Source organism: Eurytemora carolleeae, unplaced genomic scaffold (assembly GCF_000591075.1).
Source record: "Eurytemora carolleeae unplaced genomic scaffold, Eaff_2.0 scaffold600, whole genome shotgun sequence".
Lineage (NCBI taxonomy): Eukaryota > Metazoa > Arthropoda > Copepoda > Calanoida > Temoridae > Eurytemora > Eurytemora carolleeae.
This window is the reverse complement of record NW_019397594.1, coordinates 1-19,716: the sequence shown is the minus strand read 5'-3', so window position 1 is coordinate 19,716 and position 19,716 is coordinate 1. Positions and strand designations below refer to the sequence as shown.

General features: G+C 31.5%; 1 protein-coding gene across 1 annotated transcript; it reads left to right on the top strand.

The window, feature by feature from the left end:
- Nucleotides 1-342: 342 nt before the first annotated feature.
- On the top strand, nucleotides 343-19,153 carry LOC111715089 (U4/U6 small nuclear ribonucleoprotein Prp3; the record flags this gene model as incomplete). Its single annotated transcript, XM_023490342.1, is given in 17 exon segments — nucleotides 343-618; nucleotides 1,117-1,194; nucleotides 1,465-1,554; nucleotides 1,978-2,027; nucleotides 5,910-5,976; nucleotides 7,522-7,652; nucleotides 8,433-8,514; nucleotides 8,835-8,916; nucleotides 9,346-9,428; nucleotides 9,786-9,846; nucleotides 10,010-10,142; nucleotides 10,645-10,748; nucleotides 11,785-11,855; nucleotides 12,395-12,547; nucleotides 14,180-14,271; nucleotides 16,596-16,718; nucleotides 19,063-19,153. Coding segments are annotated over 17 exon segments (1,614 nt in total), but the record flags the coding sequence as incomplete, so codon positions are not given.
- Nucleotides 19,154-19,716: the final 563 nt, after the last annotated feature.

The following is a 19,716-nucleotide window of genomic DNA, read 5'->3' as shown; positions in this document are numbered from 1 at the left end:
AAAGTTTTATTCATAAATCTATTAAATTATTAAATTAAAATTAAAAATGTGATATTTTCAATAATATCCCTAAAAGGTCATTGAAGACGATTAAATATAAACATTAACATTTATTTCCAAATTTTTCAATTTGATTTTCAAATGTTATTGCTATTATTAATGATATCATGATAATAATAAAAGGCAGTGTTGAACCAAAAGAGTTTTAATTCACATGTTCACAATAAATCCGCTAAAATTACACATTGAAAATGATTTTATTTGATTATCTACTGTTTTCAAGCTTTAAAACTTTTACTATTTGTGTAGAAAGTAAATTTAACAAATTTGAAAAATTAGGCATCCTATTTACGGAGCTGAATATGTGCAGAACTTAAAGCGCAGCAGACCATCTGTATTTGATGAGACCGTGGACCAAGACCAGGCCCCCAAGAAGAAAAAGAAGAAGAAGTCTAAAAAGCAGGATGAATAGATTTTTTTATACTTTCAGACAAAATGGTTCAAATCTCAGGTTCAGATCTGGCGCAGTTGGAGCCGAAGCTTCATAAGATATTCAAGAGTCAACTCGGGTTCTTCGAGGAGGAGATGCTCTCCAACACACTCAGTATGATCTATCAGGTAGTGATGTGGTTTTAGTTGGTTCGTTTTTTCACAAACTTTCTTTCAGGATTAAAATTTTTCCTAATGTAAGAGTAGCAAATGTTCTCAAAATGTTGAATTCTAAACATTTACCTGTCTTAAACTATGTCAAATTTTGACCCTGGCAGAAGATATAGGCTAAAACGATGCAGAAACAACGCGAAAACGAACTTGTCTTAACTATCGTTTTTGATCGTTTTTGGATCGTTTTTGGATCGTTTTGGATCGTTTTTGAATCGTTTTTGAATCGTTTTTGAATAGTTTTTCTAGGTAAAGCTAAATAAAATTGAAATCTTTGAATTTTTATTGAATTTTTTCTGAGTTTAATGCTATCTCATTCAAAAGTTGAAACCTCATAAACCTACTATTTAAACTACAATTACCACCACAAATATTTCGTAAGTATTTGTTTAAAAACTGAAATTTAAATATTTAGAAATGACAAGTCTTTATATTTAACGAATAACTGTACTAAAGGGAGTAGGTAAAGAGGAGCTGGAGAATCAACTCTCCGACATGCTGGACGTGAAGAAGGCGGCCAAGTTGGCCGATGAGGTAGACCTTACACTTACATTTCATTTTGATGATTACTTGACTAGTGACTGGTTCTGATAAAGTACGGTCAATTCTTCAGTTTTGGTAAATATTAGTAGAACTTCCCTAAAGATTTGGTTTGATTTGATTTGATGTGATTTGATTTGATTTGATTTGATTTGATTTGATTTGATTTGATTTGATTTATATATAGTTAAATATATAGTTAAATTGTTAAAGAGGTATTGTTATTTTGAAAACTTTGTTCTACATAATGCATCATTTTTAAAGATTTGGAGTTTTATGGAGGAGTATAGTCTGATCAAAGAGGAATCTGGGGAGGGGACAATCCTCGGTAAACGGTCTAGAGAAAGAACACAGGTGAGGATAAAAAACATACAGTGTGACTAATAAACTATGGAATGGAAAGACTACTGTTATTTACGAGATCAATTAGTTCAATGAACATGACAGATTGCAATCTAAATATTTACGAGATCAATAAGTTCAATGAACTTGACAGATTGCAATCTAAATAAAGAAGTTAATTTTAACACTACTGGTAAAATTATTTGCTTTATAATAACATCAAATACACAAGATGGTTAAAATGTCGTCTTCCTACTCCACAGCTTTATGGGTCCCTTTTTACAACTTCTACGTTTTTAGACGTCTTTTTTTGTAAACATACTTCAGATTTTACTGAGAATAGTCTTTTTGATTTAATTTCATAACATTTTACTTCTTTTGAAGAATCGTGAAAAAAATATAAATTAAGAAAAATAAATCTGTATTTTACAACAGGAGGAAGATGACTATACAGAGAGTAATAAGAGGAAGAAATATACAGAAAAGTAAGAGAACAATATTTATTTGCTGGGATATATTTTTGTTTCAATTATGGGGCTATTTTTCAAAATAATTATGAAACCGCAGTGACTGTCGTTCTGTGGAAAAAGGGGGAAAAATGTAGCTCAAGTCAAACTTTTCTTTAAAAACTAGAATGAACAAGAACTATCAATTTTTAAGTTTATAGTTTAAGATTATTAGATAGTACTTTTTTGTAGTTAGTCTACTTTTTTGATACTTCAAGGGAGTGTTCGCGAAAAACGAAAAAGGGTATGGGCTGATGTTGAATTTAATTCGATCATGATCGCTACCAATTTTACTTATATTTGTTGCGTCTATGAGGAGAAATTGCATTCAACAAATGTAGGTTGTGATGTATGAATGAGTAGTTTTTAATTTAATTGAATTATTTACGATCTTAGTGGAAAACTGCAACTCTTGGAATTTGATGGGTTCTGCGCTCTTAGGTATGAGTCGTTTTTAACTCTCTTGAATTCTCTCCTTACGCAACAGATTGAAGTAAAATTACTAGCGATCGATATCGAATTCTATGCGACGTCAACCCTTACCCCCTTTAATTTTTCGTGAACACTCTCTTTAATTCTTGTCGTTTATATTTCTGGCTACAGTGTTAGTTTCATTATCTACGTTAAACAAGTTATATTATTATTCTGAAAACATTCGGGTTAAGAAAAACCAACATTTTAGCTGAACGTTTACTACCCACATCATCCAGATTGGACTAGGCCATTAGAATATTAGAAAGAAGACGACATTTAAAAATTGGTTTTCTTTATTTTCCTGAGAGATGGGGTAAAATAGGAATAAAGGGAAAGGAAATGGCGCTGGTCTGGTATGAGAAAGCCAGTCGCACTCCTTTCAGACGAGTTCGGTATTCCTTACATACACACTCTTTTGGTACACACACACAACATGACTACAGTCAAGGAAATTGCAGAATAATGTCGTCAATTATAATTAAGTTTGAATAACGAGTAGTTTATTGCAAACTTTAATCAAATTATATTCTTTGCATGAAAATTTGGCGGATATATTTAGTGTTGAATTAAATGTATAAATAATATATTATATGTATGTTAAACTTATTTTTAAGTAAACAATTAACAATACTCTCCTAGACTGTACAAAGACCGAGATTCGTATGCACTGTATAGTGTATATACCTTCAGTGCACACCTTCGGTTCGGTATTCCTTACACACACACTCTTGGTTCTTGGTACAGACACACACACATGACGTTTCCGCCCCCTGGGGATAACATCTTCACAATGAGCCCAATATAAGAAAATGTCAATAATTGCTTTGAAGATAGTTTTGTTTGAAACTAGATACAATAAACTAGCTAAATATCAGATAGGGTTACTACAAGCTCATTTTTAAGGACATGACAACCATATTTCAAAACAACGGTTTTTAAAACAAAAATAGAGGAATTACTGTCCCTTTAAAGGGAGAAAGTATATTTAACATCCTTCCAGCTAATCTTGGCAAGGTTGGGAAACTTGTTTCATTAAGCATAGCCACTTTTATCAAAAGAAAAATAAATGATTTAAAGAATCTAAATAAACAACAGTTGGTTTTGAAAATAATATAGATTGTATGACAATGTAAATGCTTGATTCCTTTAAATTTTTGATTTTACATAATACAAATAAGAAAAAAAGGCATTATTTACACATTGAATAGTTTTTGTTGTATTGAAGCTATTTATACAGTCGTAATTTCTTTACCAATTATATGGAAGCATTAAATTATCAAAATTAAGATTAAAGATCTAATACAAAAAGAATATTTACTTACAGTAAGAGAAAAGCTAAATTTAATTTAGTTCAAATTTCTGACGGTATCAGTAAACAAAAGAGAAGTTTTGAACATTTCCTTTAAAAAGAGGCATATATATACGTACTTATGTATTATTATTTTACAAATATGTCTTCTCTTGGTTTCAGTGGAGTAATAAAATGTCGTCTTCTAAATGATATTCGAGCAAGTGTTTGTCTGGGTGGATGACGTGTAACGAAGGAATTAAAGGTTTAGAGTTTAGATTTGGGACGTCATTTCATAAAGCTTTATTTAAAGATAGTGTTAAGATTTGGGACGTCATTTCATAAATCTTTATTTAAAGATAGAGCTTAGATATGGGACGTCATTTCATAAATCTTTATTTAAAGATAGAGTTTAGATTTGGGACGTCATTTCATAAATCTTTTTTTAAAGATAGAGTTTAGATTTGGGACGTCATTTCATAAATCTTTATTTAAAGATAGAGCTTAGATTTGGGACGCATTTCATATGTCTTAATTTAAAGATAGAGTTTAGATTTGGGACGCATTTCATATATCTTAATTTAAAGATAGAGTTTAGATTTGGACGTCATTTCATAAATCTTTATTTAAAGATAGTGTTAAAATTTGGGACGTCATTTCAGAAATCTTTATTTAAAGATAGAGTTTAGATTTGGGACGGCATTTCAGAAATCTTTATTTAAAGATAGAGTTTATATTTGGGACGTCATTTCATAAATCTTTATTTAAAGATTGAGTTTAGATTTGGGACGCATTTCATATATCTTAATTTAAAGATAGAGTTTAGATTTGGGACGCATTTCATATATCTTAATTTAAAGATAGAGCTTAGATATGGGACGCATTTCATAAATCTTTATTTAAAGACAGAGTTTAGATTTGGGACGCATTTCATATATCTTAATTTAAAGATGGAGTTTAGATTTTGGACGTCATTTCATGAATCTTTATTTAAAGATGGAGTTTAGATATGGGACGTCATTTCATAAATCTTTATTTAAAAATAGTGTTAAGATTTGGGACGCATTTCAAAAATCTTTATTTAAAGATAGAGTTTATATTTGGGACGTCATTTCATAAATCTTTATTTAAAAATAGTGTTAAGATTTGGGACGCATTTCAAAAATCTTTATTTAAAGATAAAGTTATATGCCTCTCTCAGAACGGTTCCTATAAATGTTTGTATATGTCTGTCGAGATATTCTTGTGCTTCCATCTAAAAAATTGTAGATATAAATACAAGGTCTCCACGAAGGTGACTGAAATTCAGATGATATTACGTCGCCAGTCCCTTTAATAAAAGAATAAATATTTTTACCTTTTTCTGAAACTGATAATTGCGCATTTTTCTAAGAAAGAGAAGATAAAGTTTTTATGTCTTTCTTTTTGACAGTGGATTCAATAACAGGCAATGAAGCCCCAGTTGAGTTTTGAAAATATAACCATCCTTTAGTAGATTTATAATGATTAAATACCTTCCTGGAATAATATAAAAATAGTTCTAAAATGAATTTCAAATATACTTGAACTGAGAAAAAACGTCAGCAGTTATTTTATGAAAAATATGAAAGTAAATACATAGATAATTATAAACACTTTTAAACTTGATTAAGTAATGTATTGTAATCCAAACATAAGATTTAAGTTTTTAATTTTCCATTATGCTTAACAAATTAATTTATTTTCAAAGACCCCCCCCCCCTTTTAGGGCAATGAGGAATGAAAAATTGGACTTGGTTACTTGTTGTATTTTATTTTACAATTTGACTACAAGAATACATCATTTGTTCACTGTCTCACTCATACTTTCCATTTATAAAAAAGGGTGATGCGGAATTCACAACGGCACCACTTAAACTTTATCAATAAGGTGGAAGATATGGTCGTTTCCTATCTGTAAATTAGAAACCACAGTTGAAAATAATCAATTTCCAAAATTAAAAGCATGGATATCTCGTTCAGTCTTGGCCAGGCAAAGTTTTCAAGGGTTCTGTCAGACATGCCGCTCTTTCTATTGAGGATCCATTAACAACAGTGCCTTTGATCCCTGAATATTGCAGGTATGACAGGGCAGCAGCTTATGATAAAGCATCCCTTGATAGGATCCAGAAACCCCCAGAGAAGAAGGTAAACAAATTTGTTTTAAAGGGAGTGACCGGCTTTGTAAGGTAGTTGAACTGAGTATGCAGTGTTGTGGAAAGCTTCTTTCGGATTCATTTGAGACATATTAAACTTTTTAAAGATCTGTACATCCTGAGTTTAAGTGCAAATTCGACGTTCAAAACTCCTACTTTGGGGGTGGATACGTTTTCAGAAATAGTTTTTTTTTAATTATTAAATAACGACAACGAAAAATTAAGTAAAATTATACAGTAGTCTAATTAGATGGTTAGGAACATATTTCTCAAAAGAAATTTGTCAAATTCTTCAAATGTCGTCTTTTCAATAATAATAATAGAAAATCTGCGAACATCTTTGTGAATAACGAGAAACTAGAATAATGAGAAAATAGAAACTAATAATTGAACAAGATTACTTATTTTCGATGAAAAGATTAATTTTTATTTTCTCAACATGTTCCTATACATGACGTCTGTAGTTTATTGTAGAACTTTTTTACATTTTATGTCGTCGTTATTTAATAATTTTTAAAAAACTAATTCTGAAAACGTATCCATCCCAAAAGTAGCAGTTTTGAACGTCGAATTTGCGCTCAAACTCAGTATTTACAGATCTTTAAAAAGTTTAATATGTCTCAAATGATTCCGAAAGAAGCTTTCCACAACACTGCATACTCAGTTCAACTACCTTACATAGCCGGTCACTCCCTTTAAGCAAGGTTCGGATTTAAGCCAAAATGCCGTACGCATTATTCGCTAAGTTTAGTATTGCAAAGAAAATACTTGCAAGAACCTTGGGACTCGAAAGAAATGGTTAAATTGTTAAATTAAAACTCCTTCTGGGCAAATTTGGTTTTGAAGAGACCTGATATTTAGAATTCGGAAATAAATCACGCCTGTTTTTTTGATTATTTTATTAAAGGTAATAATTTATAACGAGAACTGGTACCATTTGTACCACTTTGGTAAGTAAAGATTGTCGGTTCATAATTAATGAACCTCTCAACTTGTTTGTCTTCATGAAGAGTAATTAGCTGGATAGTTTAAATAATTTATTTATTTAATATTGTTTTCCTTGTTTTAAGCTTAATCGCACTGTTATAACGTTAGACCAATATGAAGTAAAAAAAAACTTTGTTAAAATCTGTGCTCAGGGTCTATTCTATTTGGATAGGATTCGGAATAAAAAAGGATCCAGGTCCAGCTCGTAAAGTTTTTAAAATTTCCTTAATCAAAAACAAACATCCGAGCATAATTGTTATGTCTATTTTTGTACTTTTTTACCATTCGGTGATCAGGTAGGGTTTTTAATTTCTCTCATCACAACAGACAATAAAAATTTTGTTTTTTAAGAACTAGAATGTTCTTATTTCTTAGTTTTGTTTGATGCCACTTAAATCTGGATCCGGATCCAAACTAGAACACAAACCCGGGCGTGGGCCGGAATTTAACAGGGGCCTAGTTTCCTACTTTCCTGAAAACCCTTTTCCACCCCCCCCCCCTTACTATCTTTTAGCTAGGTCCCACATTAAACGCCTGATTTGTTGTCTAGGTGAAGAGTGAAAATGTGGAGGACGAGAGTATCCCAGAGAGCAACATCAAGGAGGAGGTGATCCCACCCTCCCCTGCTCAGATCCAGGAGATGTTGAAGAAAACTCAACAAATGATCGAGGAAAGGAAAAAGTAAGAAATTTAAAGGTTTTCAGGGTTTGTAGACGGAACAATTTTCTTCTTTTGGAATTTTATCTATTAATGGCTGAGCTTACATAGTATTTTATTTTTACCTAAAAAGTTTTTTTCAATAATACTTTTCGTGCAAAAAGTTATTCTTCTTGTGGGTGTTCTAAGAAACTAATCTAAATGTTATTAAAAGTTATCATATATTATTCATTTATTTCCTATATCTAATAATCTAGATTGGTATTTTCTGAACTCTACATTATCACGTTCATTTACTAATTAAGCGCAATAATATCGTGCTTTTACTTTCTCTACTAAACTCAAGATTAAATTAAACGAAACTAAAAACATTCCCGTGGTTCTACCAAGTTCCCTAATCAATATTTGAGGCAAATTAGTCAAGGGGTTTCTAAGTTATGATCGGACATGCAAAGAGACAAACATAGATTACTACATTATATGTAGAGAATTAGTAATCTCTGTTTGTTTTTTTGTATGTCAGAAGATAACACATGAACCTCATGACCGATTTGCCTCAAATTTTGATTGGGGAATTCGGTAGAACCACGGAAATGTTCTTAGCTTGGTTTAAAAGTTTGATTTGAGAAGGTCGACTTCTGTAGAAAAAAAAATGGATTCCGGGCAAAGCTGGGTCCCTGCGCTATTAGTATATAGTTTAAACAAAACTGTACATTTTTTTCTAGAATTAGTATTACGGTTTTTGGTTCTAAATGACGTCTCTCTCATATAGCGAGTCATTTTTATAATTTGCAATACTTTTAGGAAGCTGAATGTTAAAGTTGAAACCTCGAAATCTGCTCAAATTGCAGCTCTTCAGGCTTCTATTGCAGCTAAGCTTAATAAGGTACTTTCTACGCTAGAAATTGTAAACTTTATTAATTCATAAAAGGCCCAACTATGAAATCAAAATTTTGCCTGAAAAAAATGCATTTTATTTTTAATCATTTTTCAACTACAATTTTGGTGAAATCATTTTTCAACTACAATTTTGGTGATTGGAAAAAGTATATTTGGAAACAGTAATTACAAATGCTTTTCCAAATAAGAAATGCAAGTTTCGGAAAACAGTCTTTCTGAATTATAAAGATTCTGAAATACTTTTAAAGTAAAAATAGTTTTTTTTTCTCTGGATATCCAAGACAATATTTTATTGTTGATGTTCAGGTTGTCATACCAAAAGTTGAACTTCCCTCCAAACCTGTTCCTCTTATCATTGACGACAGCGGTAGAACAGTTGATTCTACAGGTTAAAAAATACTTCAAGGGTGTAAACAAGGGTGGGGGCACTAGGCAGCGGTAGAACAATTGATTCTACAGGTTAAACAATTTTACAATGGTGTAAACAGGGGGGAGGGTGCACTAGACAGTGGTAGAACAGTTGATTCTACAAGTTAAACAATTTTACATAGGTTTAAACAGGGGTAGGGGCACTAGACAGTGGTAGAACAGTTGATTCTACAGGTTAAACAATTTTACAAGGGTGTAAACAAGGGTGGGGGCACTATACAGGGGTATATTAGTTGATTTTACAATTATAAGAGTCTAAGTGCAGTGTGAGCGCAGTGAGCTATGAGTGACCAAAAGTGCACAGTGAGCAATGAGGGTTCGAAATTACAAAGTGAGCTATGAATGACCGAAAGTGCACAGTGAGCCCTGTTCTAAAGATAATGTTTAGGTCAGCAGATTCTCCTAAGCGCCCATGTTCCATCCCTGAAAGCTAATCTGAGAGCACAGGAGAAAAAAGTGGAATATGTTAAGGTAACGTTAATACGGAATGAATATAGGGTGATCCAATTAACAGGGAATTAATAGACGACACTATGATTGTCTTCGATTTGAAATATATGTTAATTTGAAAGATTGTTTTTGAAAAGGTTGTTGTGCATATTGAATTGAAATTTGGACCAATGTCTGGATATCAGTTTTGACGGTCCAATAATGAAGGAATTTATCTTTTTTTGCAGGAACAAATATCTTACAGTTATCATGCACACATTCCGTTGAGAAATAAAAGCAACAAATAAAAATGCTTTTTTAGATCTATGTGAAGTAAAGTTAGATTTAAACCTTAATTTAGGAAATATATTTGATTTTTTATATTTTTATATCTTTTAGCAAGAGAGAGTTGAACCTAAACCTGAACCCGAGGAGTCCAGCTTCCAGGATCCAAGAATAGGTAATCGAGCAATTTGATTTGAGCTGATATTATTGATTTGATTTGATTTGATTTGATTAAATCTGATTTGTTATGTTAAGTATTGAATTGATTTCAAGGGAGTTTATCTGATTTCATGTGATTTGATTTGATTTAGGCAAAATCGATTAAGGATTTGATTCAGGGCAACGAGGAGCTATGAGGTATAAGAGAGTGATGGAGTTCCATGAAGCTGGAAAGTTCCAAGCTGAAGCTCAGAGGATGAGAATGAAAGCTCAGCTAGAGAAACTACAGTCAGAGATCAGTAGCATTGCCAGGTTAGATATATAGATCAGTAGCATTGCCAGGCTAGATATATAGATCAGTAGCATTGCTAGGTTAGATATATAGATCATTAGTATTGCCAGGTTAGATATATAGATCAGTAGCATTGCCAGGTTAGATATATAGATCAGTAATATTGCCAGGTTAGATATATAGATCAGTAGCATTGCCAGGTTAGATATATAGATCAGTAGTATTGCCAGGTTAGATATATAGATCAGTAGCATTGCCAGGTTAGATATATAGATCATTAGTATTGCCAGGTTAGATATATAGATCAGTAGCATTGTCAGGTTAGATATATAGATCAGTAGTATTGCCAAGTTAGATATATAGATCAGTAGTATTGCCAGGGTGGATAGATATATCAGAATTTTTGCCAGGGAAGATATATAGATCAGTAGAATTTCTGGGTTAGATAAATAGATCAGTAGAATTTCTGAATTAGATGAGACATTTTAAAGTCGGTCCTTAATAAATATCTAATGTGTTCAGAAAGACTGGAATTAGTTCCGCGACCCAGTTGGCTAAACTGGTTCCTAAGGGAACTATGTCGGAGAAGGAACCGGATATTGAATGGTGGGATCAGCTGGTTCTAGGTAGGTTAAATCCACTATCGTGAGGATTCCTCCAAGACGTAATATAAAGTGATCCTGCAAATTCTCAACGGGACCATTAAAAGCTTTGTCTGGTCAGGAATGAATTAAATATTGATGATTTTTAATTTTAATTTCTCTGCCTAAGTAATTTTCGGATTTTTTTGCTACAGAAATAGTGGAGGAAATGTGCAGACTTAAACACTTTTCGACCTAGATAAACGACAATATCTTCCACATTATTGATCAGATGAAGGTTTAAAGGGAAACTTTGTGAATCGGGCCTGTCCTTCTATGAATAAAGGTTCACTTTAGATTATAATGACTGTCCCTTAAATCGTACAAATTCTATATTTCATGTTTTCTAAATTTTTTAGAGCGACTTCTTTTGTTTTTTAATTTGTCCATTGTATAAAGATGTTATTCCTTGATTTGCCATGAAGATGTCTCTTTAAAGATCTTATTCCTTGATTTAACATGAAGATGTCTCTTTAAAGATCTTATTCCTTGATTTAACATGAAGATGTCTCTTTAAAGATCTTATTCCTTGATTTAACATGAAAATGTTTTATTAAAGATCTTGTTCCTTGATTTAACATGAAAAATGTCTCTTTAAATATCTTATTCCTTGATTTAACATGAAGATGTTCCTCAAAGATCTTAATTCCGTGATTTAACATGAAAATGTCTATTTAAAGATCGTATTTCTTGATTTAACATGAAAATGTCTTTTAAAGGTCATATTCCTTTATTGAACATGAAAATGTCATTTCAAAGACCTTCCTTGTCTTAGCATGAAAATGTCTCTAAAGATATTATTCCTTGATCTAACATGAAAATGTCTTTTTTAAAGATATTATTCCTTGATTTTACATGAAAATGTCTTTTTAAAGATCTTATTCCTTGATTTAACATGAAAATGTCTTTTAAAGGTCATATTCCTTGATTCAACATGAAAATGTCATTTTTAAGACCTTCCTTGTCTTAATATGAAAATGGCTTTTTAAAGATCTTCATCCTTGAACATGAAAATGTCTAGGTTCTAACAACTATGATGACTGGAAACTAAGAGAGGGTGCTATATCTAATCTTATTGAACATCCTATTCAGGTGAACCTTTTATAAAAAAGGAAATAAAGTAAGTGTCCGTGCTCCATACATTTTTAAACTGGGAAAGAGATTTTGTAAAAAAAAAAAATCCACTTGAATCTCTAAAACTTAATTCTAAACGTTCTGCAAAAGAAGCCTTTCAAACTACTCGAACTCTTAAAAACTTCGTTTTTGCATCAATAGTTAGAAACATCGCCAACTTTATACTGTCACAACGGATCAGAATTGATGAATAGCGATTTGAACTGCAATCAGTTCTCTTCTGCTTGATTCTGTACCCAAGAGAAGTTGTTGAACTACGTCTACCCGGTTCAGCCACTTCTCCCTATTCATTAAATCTTGTCCTATACCTATACCTTTACCCTGATACTTTCATAAGTCATACTTCTTGTAAGCCAGGAATGTAAATATTCTTACGATATAATTTGCAAACGCTTGTTTCTAGTTTTCTTTTTAAAGGAGTATTATGAAAAATTCTAACAAAATAACGCGTGAGAGCTTTTAATTTCATAAAATACATGAGTTTATACTTTTTAAAGTTGCAACCGCTGGAGAGCACGAAATCGGTGAGCGTCCCTATGTTCTTGACGAAGAAGGAGCAGAAGAAGATGAGAAGACAGAACAGGAGGGAAGCTTGGAAGGAGAAGCAGGACAAGATCAGGCTGGGGCTTGTTCTGCCTGATGAACCTAAGGTTGGTCGGGGATTAGGTCAGGAGTAGGTTAAGAATATGTCGTGTATTTATCCGAAATATGTCAAGTATATATCAGGAATATGTCAAGTATATATCAGGAATATGTCAAGTATATATCAGGAATATGTCAAGTATATATATATTAGGAATATGTCATGTATTTATCCGAAATATGTCAAGTATATATCAGGAATATGTCAAGTATATATCAGGAACATGTCAAGTTTATATCAGGAATATATCAAGTATATATCAGGAATAGGTCAAGTATATATCAGAGTATAATCAGGAATATGTGAGGTGTATATCAGGAATTTGTGAGGTATGTATCAGGAATATGTCAAGTATATATCAGGAATATGTCAAGTATATATCAGGAATTTCTTTTGAATTGTGTGGAATATATCAGGAATTTATTTAGAATATATGAGGAATATATCAGGAATTGTTTTAGAATATATGAGGAATATATCAGGAATTTATTTGAAATTTATTTTGAATATATCAGGAAATTATTTTAAATATGTCAGAATATAGCAGGAATTTATTTGAACATGTCCGGAATATAGCAGGAATTTATTTTAAACATGTCAGGAATATAGCAGGAATGATGAAAAAGTGGTTGCTTGGAAAGCGATATTCGTAGGTTAAAATAAGTTCCTAATCCTCTGGGGTAGAGTTATTTATATCATATATCTTACAAGCTACACTGAGTTAGAGAGATTATTAGAATAATAATATTTAAAGGTTAAAGTATGCTATTAGTAGGACTTTCTATTGAAATTCATGTTAAATAGGAGAAATATTTTTAAGGGGTATAAAACGTTTATTTCTTTTTTTCTAGAGCGTACTGCATATATGATTATTATACTATATAGCATAGGCCATAATCTTCTTCTGTTATATATTACTTAACAGTTGTCAGTGTATCTCTATCAGGTTTCAAGTGAAAACATCTAGAATTTTTCTTTGGAATATATTAATTTGTTTGATGTTTTAAAGCAAATAGTTTTACCAGTACTTTGAAATTCGGCATGTTGAGTGAAAGGATTCTGTGGCCACTGCATATGAAATGCTCATAGGCCTATTCCTCCATTTAATGGACACAACTTAGCAGTAAGTAAACTAAGCAGTAAGCAAACTAAGCAGTAAGCAATTTAAAGCATGGAACATAAATTGAGGCATAATAATTAAACCAACTGACAAAGTTATCAAATAAAGCGTAAAAATACGCATACTTATATTACTCTGAATCATTGTGATTAATATACGTGTTGGATCTGTGCTACAAACCTTTAATACTGTTGGTTGTAACTTGTAGTTTTACACATATTAAGAGCAGGGGTGGGCGTCATACAAATCGATATATAAGACGGACAAGTTTACTCTGTTTGTATACTGCAATTTTCTTGTTTTACTAAGTACAACCGTATGCAGTCAAAACATAAACAAACAAAATGTGAACATAGCAGACGAAACTTACAGATTTCAGCTTTCTCGGTAGGTACCTCTATACTAAATCAAAGAATTATTTAAAAAGACGATATCGAATTCGTCACTGAATTCCCATGTTTATTGGGACACCCTGTAGCTCTCCTGTTTGCAACGGTCTCTATGTTTCTTGTTATTTAGGTTAAGATGTCGAATTTAATGCGCGTGCTTGGAAACGAACAGATAATGGATCCTACTAAAATTGAGGCGCATGTCCGCGCTCAAATGGCCAAGTAAGTTCTTATTTAAAGAAATTAAGCCTTTGACACAAACTCAAATTTTCGTATTCTCGGCATCCTGATGCTGTAAACCTTAGATATTTTTTATTTAGATTCTTTGATCAAACCTAACTCTGAGGTCTACGATATTGGGTTGCAATGATTAGAAATCAAAGTTTGTGGCAAAGACTCAATTTCTTTGTTGTTGTTTTTCTTAAATATTTGTTAAAAACGAATTTAGGGTAATGCTTTTAAATAGATTATATATATATATTTTTTCAGAATATTGAATGTTTCAAAAGAAAATTATTTCTAGTTTTTTTTTTCTATTTATTTGTTGATCTATTTATATCTATTGGAAGTTTAACCACGTATATTTCGTGGCTTGGTTAAAAGTGAGTGGGTTGATTCTTGTAATGAAAATTTAGTTTCCAGACAAAGCTGGGTTTCCAAGCTGGTTTGTTTTTATAGTTGCTTTTGTGAAGAGATAGCAACTTTTGAATGTACAGAACAAATTTTGATTAGTTGAAATAAGTTGGAACTAAAAGATCAACTCATGTAAATATATTCTTTCATTCAAAAGTTACCAGAGCTGAAAACTTTAGAATGGAATATTCTTAATCCCGATCGGTTAATTAATCTGGAGATTAATAACAAGAGGAGAACAAGCATCACTTAATCTAGAGATTAAGAAAAAGTAAAGATAAAGCATTGATCTAGATATCCAATATTCTAAAGTTTTCAGCTCAGATCAGTCGACGCCTGGATTCTTCTTAACAATTTCATTTTATGACATTATTGTATGAATGCAATGAAGCATTAGAAACATTTGCCGATAAAAAAAAACAAATTATGTCTAAAGATTGAGTCTGGGCAACGTATGTACTCAGATTGTACTATGATTTTAAACCAAGTCTAGCGGGTTTTGGTAACCTCTAAATTTGTGAATCAACGATTTTGTAACCCGCCAATGAGATAACCAAGCGATATGGTTAATCAACATAATATTTTAAGTGTAATTATTAAGTCCTACCATGGACAGTAATAACCAGAAAACTCTGGAATAGGAAGACGCTTTTTTTAGCAATACTGAAGTGTATTTGATGTTGTAACAAAGCATATAGTTTTTCTACACAACTCAAATCACTAATTAAGTGAAATTTGTCTGTTTACGCCGTATAATTATTGTTTCCCATGCTTATTTGACTTTTTAAAGTTAAAACATGATTTAAAAGTCGTCTTCCTATTTAAGAGTTTTCTGGTTATCACTGTATTTATGAAATCACACTTGGATTTTTCTAAACCATTTCATGTTTTGATAATTCTGTTCCATTCCACAATTTTCTTTTTTAATTTTGCATTTTGCAAGTTTATTTTAATTACGCGCAATTGCGAGTCCTGTAAACTCAGTTCAATTCCGCGCAACAGAATTCCGGAAACCCTTGTGGTACCATTAAATATCGGGCACTGACATTTTTTCTTGGGGGGGGGGGGAGGTCACATGAGATCTATAGTTAACAGAAATAAATTAACATCGTGTAAGCAATCTTACCTTGATATTCCCTGTAAAAATGTTGTTTCTAATTCTAACTATTGCCTTATTCTATTTTCTTGATGGTTTCTGTAATACGTTTTATGGAGAAAAAAGTTGTAAAAGTTTTGTTTCTTTGACTGATAGTACTTAGATCCGGGGTTTATGAATGTATATAATTGACGGATCGGATAAGTTAGGAATTTGACAAAAAGAACAATATTTATATTTACGAAGAATTGTTTGGAAAACTTTTCTCTATGACGGAGAACGGATAGGAGATAAGAGAAGGGTTAGCTCATCAATTACAGACAAGATAACAACATGTGGACGTGGTAGGTTTTCTGGGATAGGGGGGGGGGGATAACAACTTTCATGAGATGCAATTCTTCGTGATTTGTGGATTTAGATTATCTTGTAGGTGGATTTCCTGCAGGAGAAGAGACGTCATTGACTCCGTTACAACTCCTCGCACATAAATTTATACTTTATAGCCGGCCAAACGGCTGAACCAAATTGACTGAATCTTTTTTGAGGGAATTTATGGGTACCCTGGGTTAACATAGATTTTATTTTTCTAAGTGCTTTTTTGATTTTTATATGAATAGGAGGAGAATATCGTTGCCATCTAATTCTGCACTTCTTACTCCTGAGAACCATAACTGAAAATTATTCAATTTTCTTACGGAAAAATATTGATTTCTCCAGTTATGCCTTGTGACTAATCAGTGTATTTAACTTTTTATTTAGAGTTTCACTTAAAATTTAGTTGACAGTCCCTTTAAATTCGTATTATTGTATTGTCTAGGCGTAAGGCTGAGCATGAACAAGCTAATGCTGAGCGTAAGTTAACCCCTGGACAAAAGAAGGAGAAGAATTTAAGAAAACTGAAGGAGGATACAACCGCAGGAGTTTCTGTTACTGTATACAGGTTCAAATACTACCGTTTTTATAAGATGTTACAATTATATGTTTCAGTTTAAATTTGTTTTTCCGGAAACAAATTTGTTATGTCCGCGTCAAAATTAAAATATAAGATACTAGAAACTAAAATAAAATGTCAAATATGAGAGTGACATTTTAAATTATTAGCTTAAGGGTTGTCTTTTGAGATATGGGATGGTGGTTCAATTTACGGAACAATCTGGAGATCATTCAATGATGTCCTAACATTGAATAATTTAAGCACTGAAAAAATTGACAGATTGTACAATAACAACAAAATAGGTGTGGATAGATATATAATATGTGACTTCTCTGAAAAGAATACCCCTTCAGATATATCACACATTTCTTCCTTTATAGCGAATGTTGTTTTCTTTAACAAACATGCTTTGCGGTATATCAACTTCCTCTTCCTGAGACTTCAGTAGGAGCTATACATATATCGCGCAGAGTGTGCGATGTATCTAATTGTAATTACCCCGTGATAGATCGCAAACTCTGTGAGATATATTTATAAAAACTTCAGAAGGGTCTGCTGATATACCGCGAAGCACCTTCGTTACAGGAACAACATTCATTATAAAGGAAGCAATATGAGATGTATTTAGACTAGAATGAGTGTCAATTAAGTAATAAATTGATCAAACTAGATATCAAACCAAAACATATTAAATCAAAAATATTTAACTCGATTAAACGACTTACATAAAAAACATACAAAGGAAAAAACTCGCTAGGGAAAAACCCAACATCCAAACTTAAAGGCCGGGCTGAACAACCAGGAATGGGGAGGACTTGAAACTTATGATTTGATTTGATTTGATTTGATTTGATTTGATTTGATTTGATTTGATTTGATTTGATTTGATTTTTTCTTTGTAGAGAAGTGACATCTTGTATATATCTATCCTTACCTCTTTTGTTGTTATTGTACAATCTGTTATTTTATGCAGTGAGCTGAAAATAAATTCCATAAAAATTATGCGTCAATTTATTTTGTTAAGGTATTTTTTATATAATGAAAGTTTGTTTGTTTTACGTTTAAATAGCAATTTAATTTTCTTTCATAGTCAAATAACCGATCAATCATTCAATTACAATTAGTTGATTTTAAAGGTTTGATAATGTTCATTTTTTACACTGTAGTACACAGTGTACAATGTACATACGTAAACATGTACTTATACTTTTTTGGAAACCAGATCTTTTTACAAATGTACAAACGCTTGTCAACTCAGTCTTTAATGAATAATGAATTGAATACAAAATTTGTTTTATCTTTGCAAGGTTTTACTTCCAAATTTCGAGGATTTGCTATCAACTAAATATTTTTTATCACAATCTATAAAAAAAAACTATAAAAGCTTATGTTTTGAAAATTAGGACCAAACTTGTTATTTAAGTTTTTGGTAAATCATTAAAATGTTTTTATTTTATCCGAAAGAAGTTTAACTGGCTAATCTGGATATTGGTTGTTTTAGGAGAATAATTAGTTGGTTTTTTTTTAATCCAATTTTAACAAGTAAAATCCTTTGCGTGGGGTTTTAATCAGCTTTATGATAAAAAAAAAACATAGAGGGTATTTCAGAATACGAGTCGTTTTTGTCGTGGGAGGGGGGGGGAGCTTGGGCCTAGAAATTATTTTCGTGCCAAATAATAGTGTTATAGGTAATTTTATGAAACGTTTGTGTACTTGTCTTATTTAAATGGCTATTTCTAGATCAAATAAGCTTTAAAACAAAGTCAAAATATAAAGTTGATTTCAATTTTATTTTAATTTCAATTGAAAAGAAAATTTTGGAAATATCCTAAATTTTTTGGAGAAAATCCAGGAACCAATCAAAACTGTATAGCACACGTGCTATAATGTACAGCTTATTTAATATTATAGCACGAAGATTACTTTATAGCACGGTGCTATAATATACAGCTAATTTAATTTTATAGCACGATGATTTCTTTATTACACGTTCGAAATGAAATTCACGATGAAGTGAGTAATAATGAAAAAGTACACTATAGTTTCATATAATGTATTGTTCATTTATATAGCTAGTGGCCAGATCTGCTCTAAAGTCTTCATATTTTAATTATAGTAGACAAGCATACAATCTTCACAACTTAAGAAGGTCCGAATTGTTTCATAATGTGAAATTATAGCATTAATTTTATTTTTATGAAATGAAGGGTTACTAAAATGTTGATATATACCAAAAATGAATTTAGAAAACTTTTTAACTAGTATGGTCTACTTTTCCTTGTTGTTATGTATTACATTATAGTAAAAAGATTATAAATTGTACAATTTTCATTCCGCGTACCCTGCTTAGGCTGAAGAATCTGATGAATCCGTCGAAAAAATGGAAACTGGAGAAAAATGCCCAGCAGCTCTTCATGACAGGAACAGTAGTTCTATATCAGGTACCTAACTAGTTACTACCTACCATACTTCCTACTTACCTAACTACCTACTACCCGTACCTACCTACTATCATTCCTACCATACTACCTACCTATCTGAATACTTCTCGATCTACTTATCTTTTTACCTACTCAAGTATTATTCCACCTATCTTTCTACCTTCATACGTTTATACTCGTTGAATTGGAGATAGGTTGCAGACAGGGGCGAAAATATCATGATGTATATCAAATTATTGGTTTTAGTTATGTTTGATTTGGATTTTCCACTCATTTCTGGCATTTACAAACTTCATCAAATAAAGGCAATTCGTTTCCTACTTTTCAGCTTTCACCTTGTTTATATCCTTCATTATAGTCATTCATTTTACATTAACTACAAAGATCTGTAATAAAAACTGAATTTATTTTAAGTAAGATAAAAAATAGTTTTACTCTAAGAGGAAAAAGATGTAATTTTTTTAAATCTTTAGAAAAGCTACTCTGCAAAACTTTGAAAAAATATTGTCTTTGTTTATTTTCTAATTTCTAAAATTTTCTTGTCTTCAATGTACATGGTATAA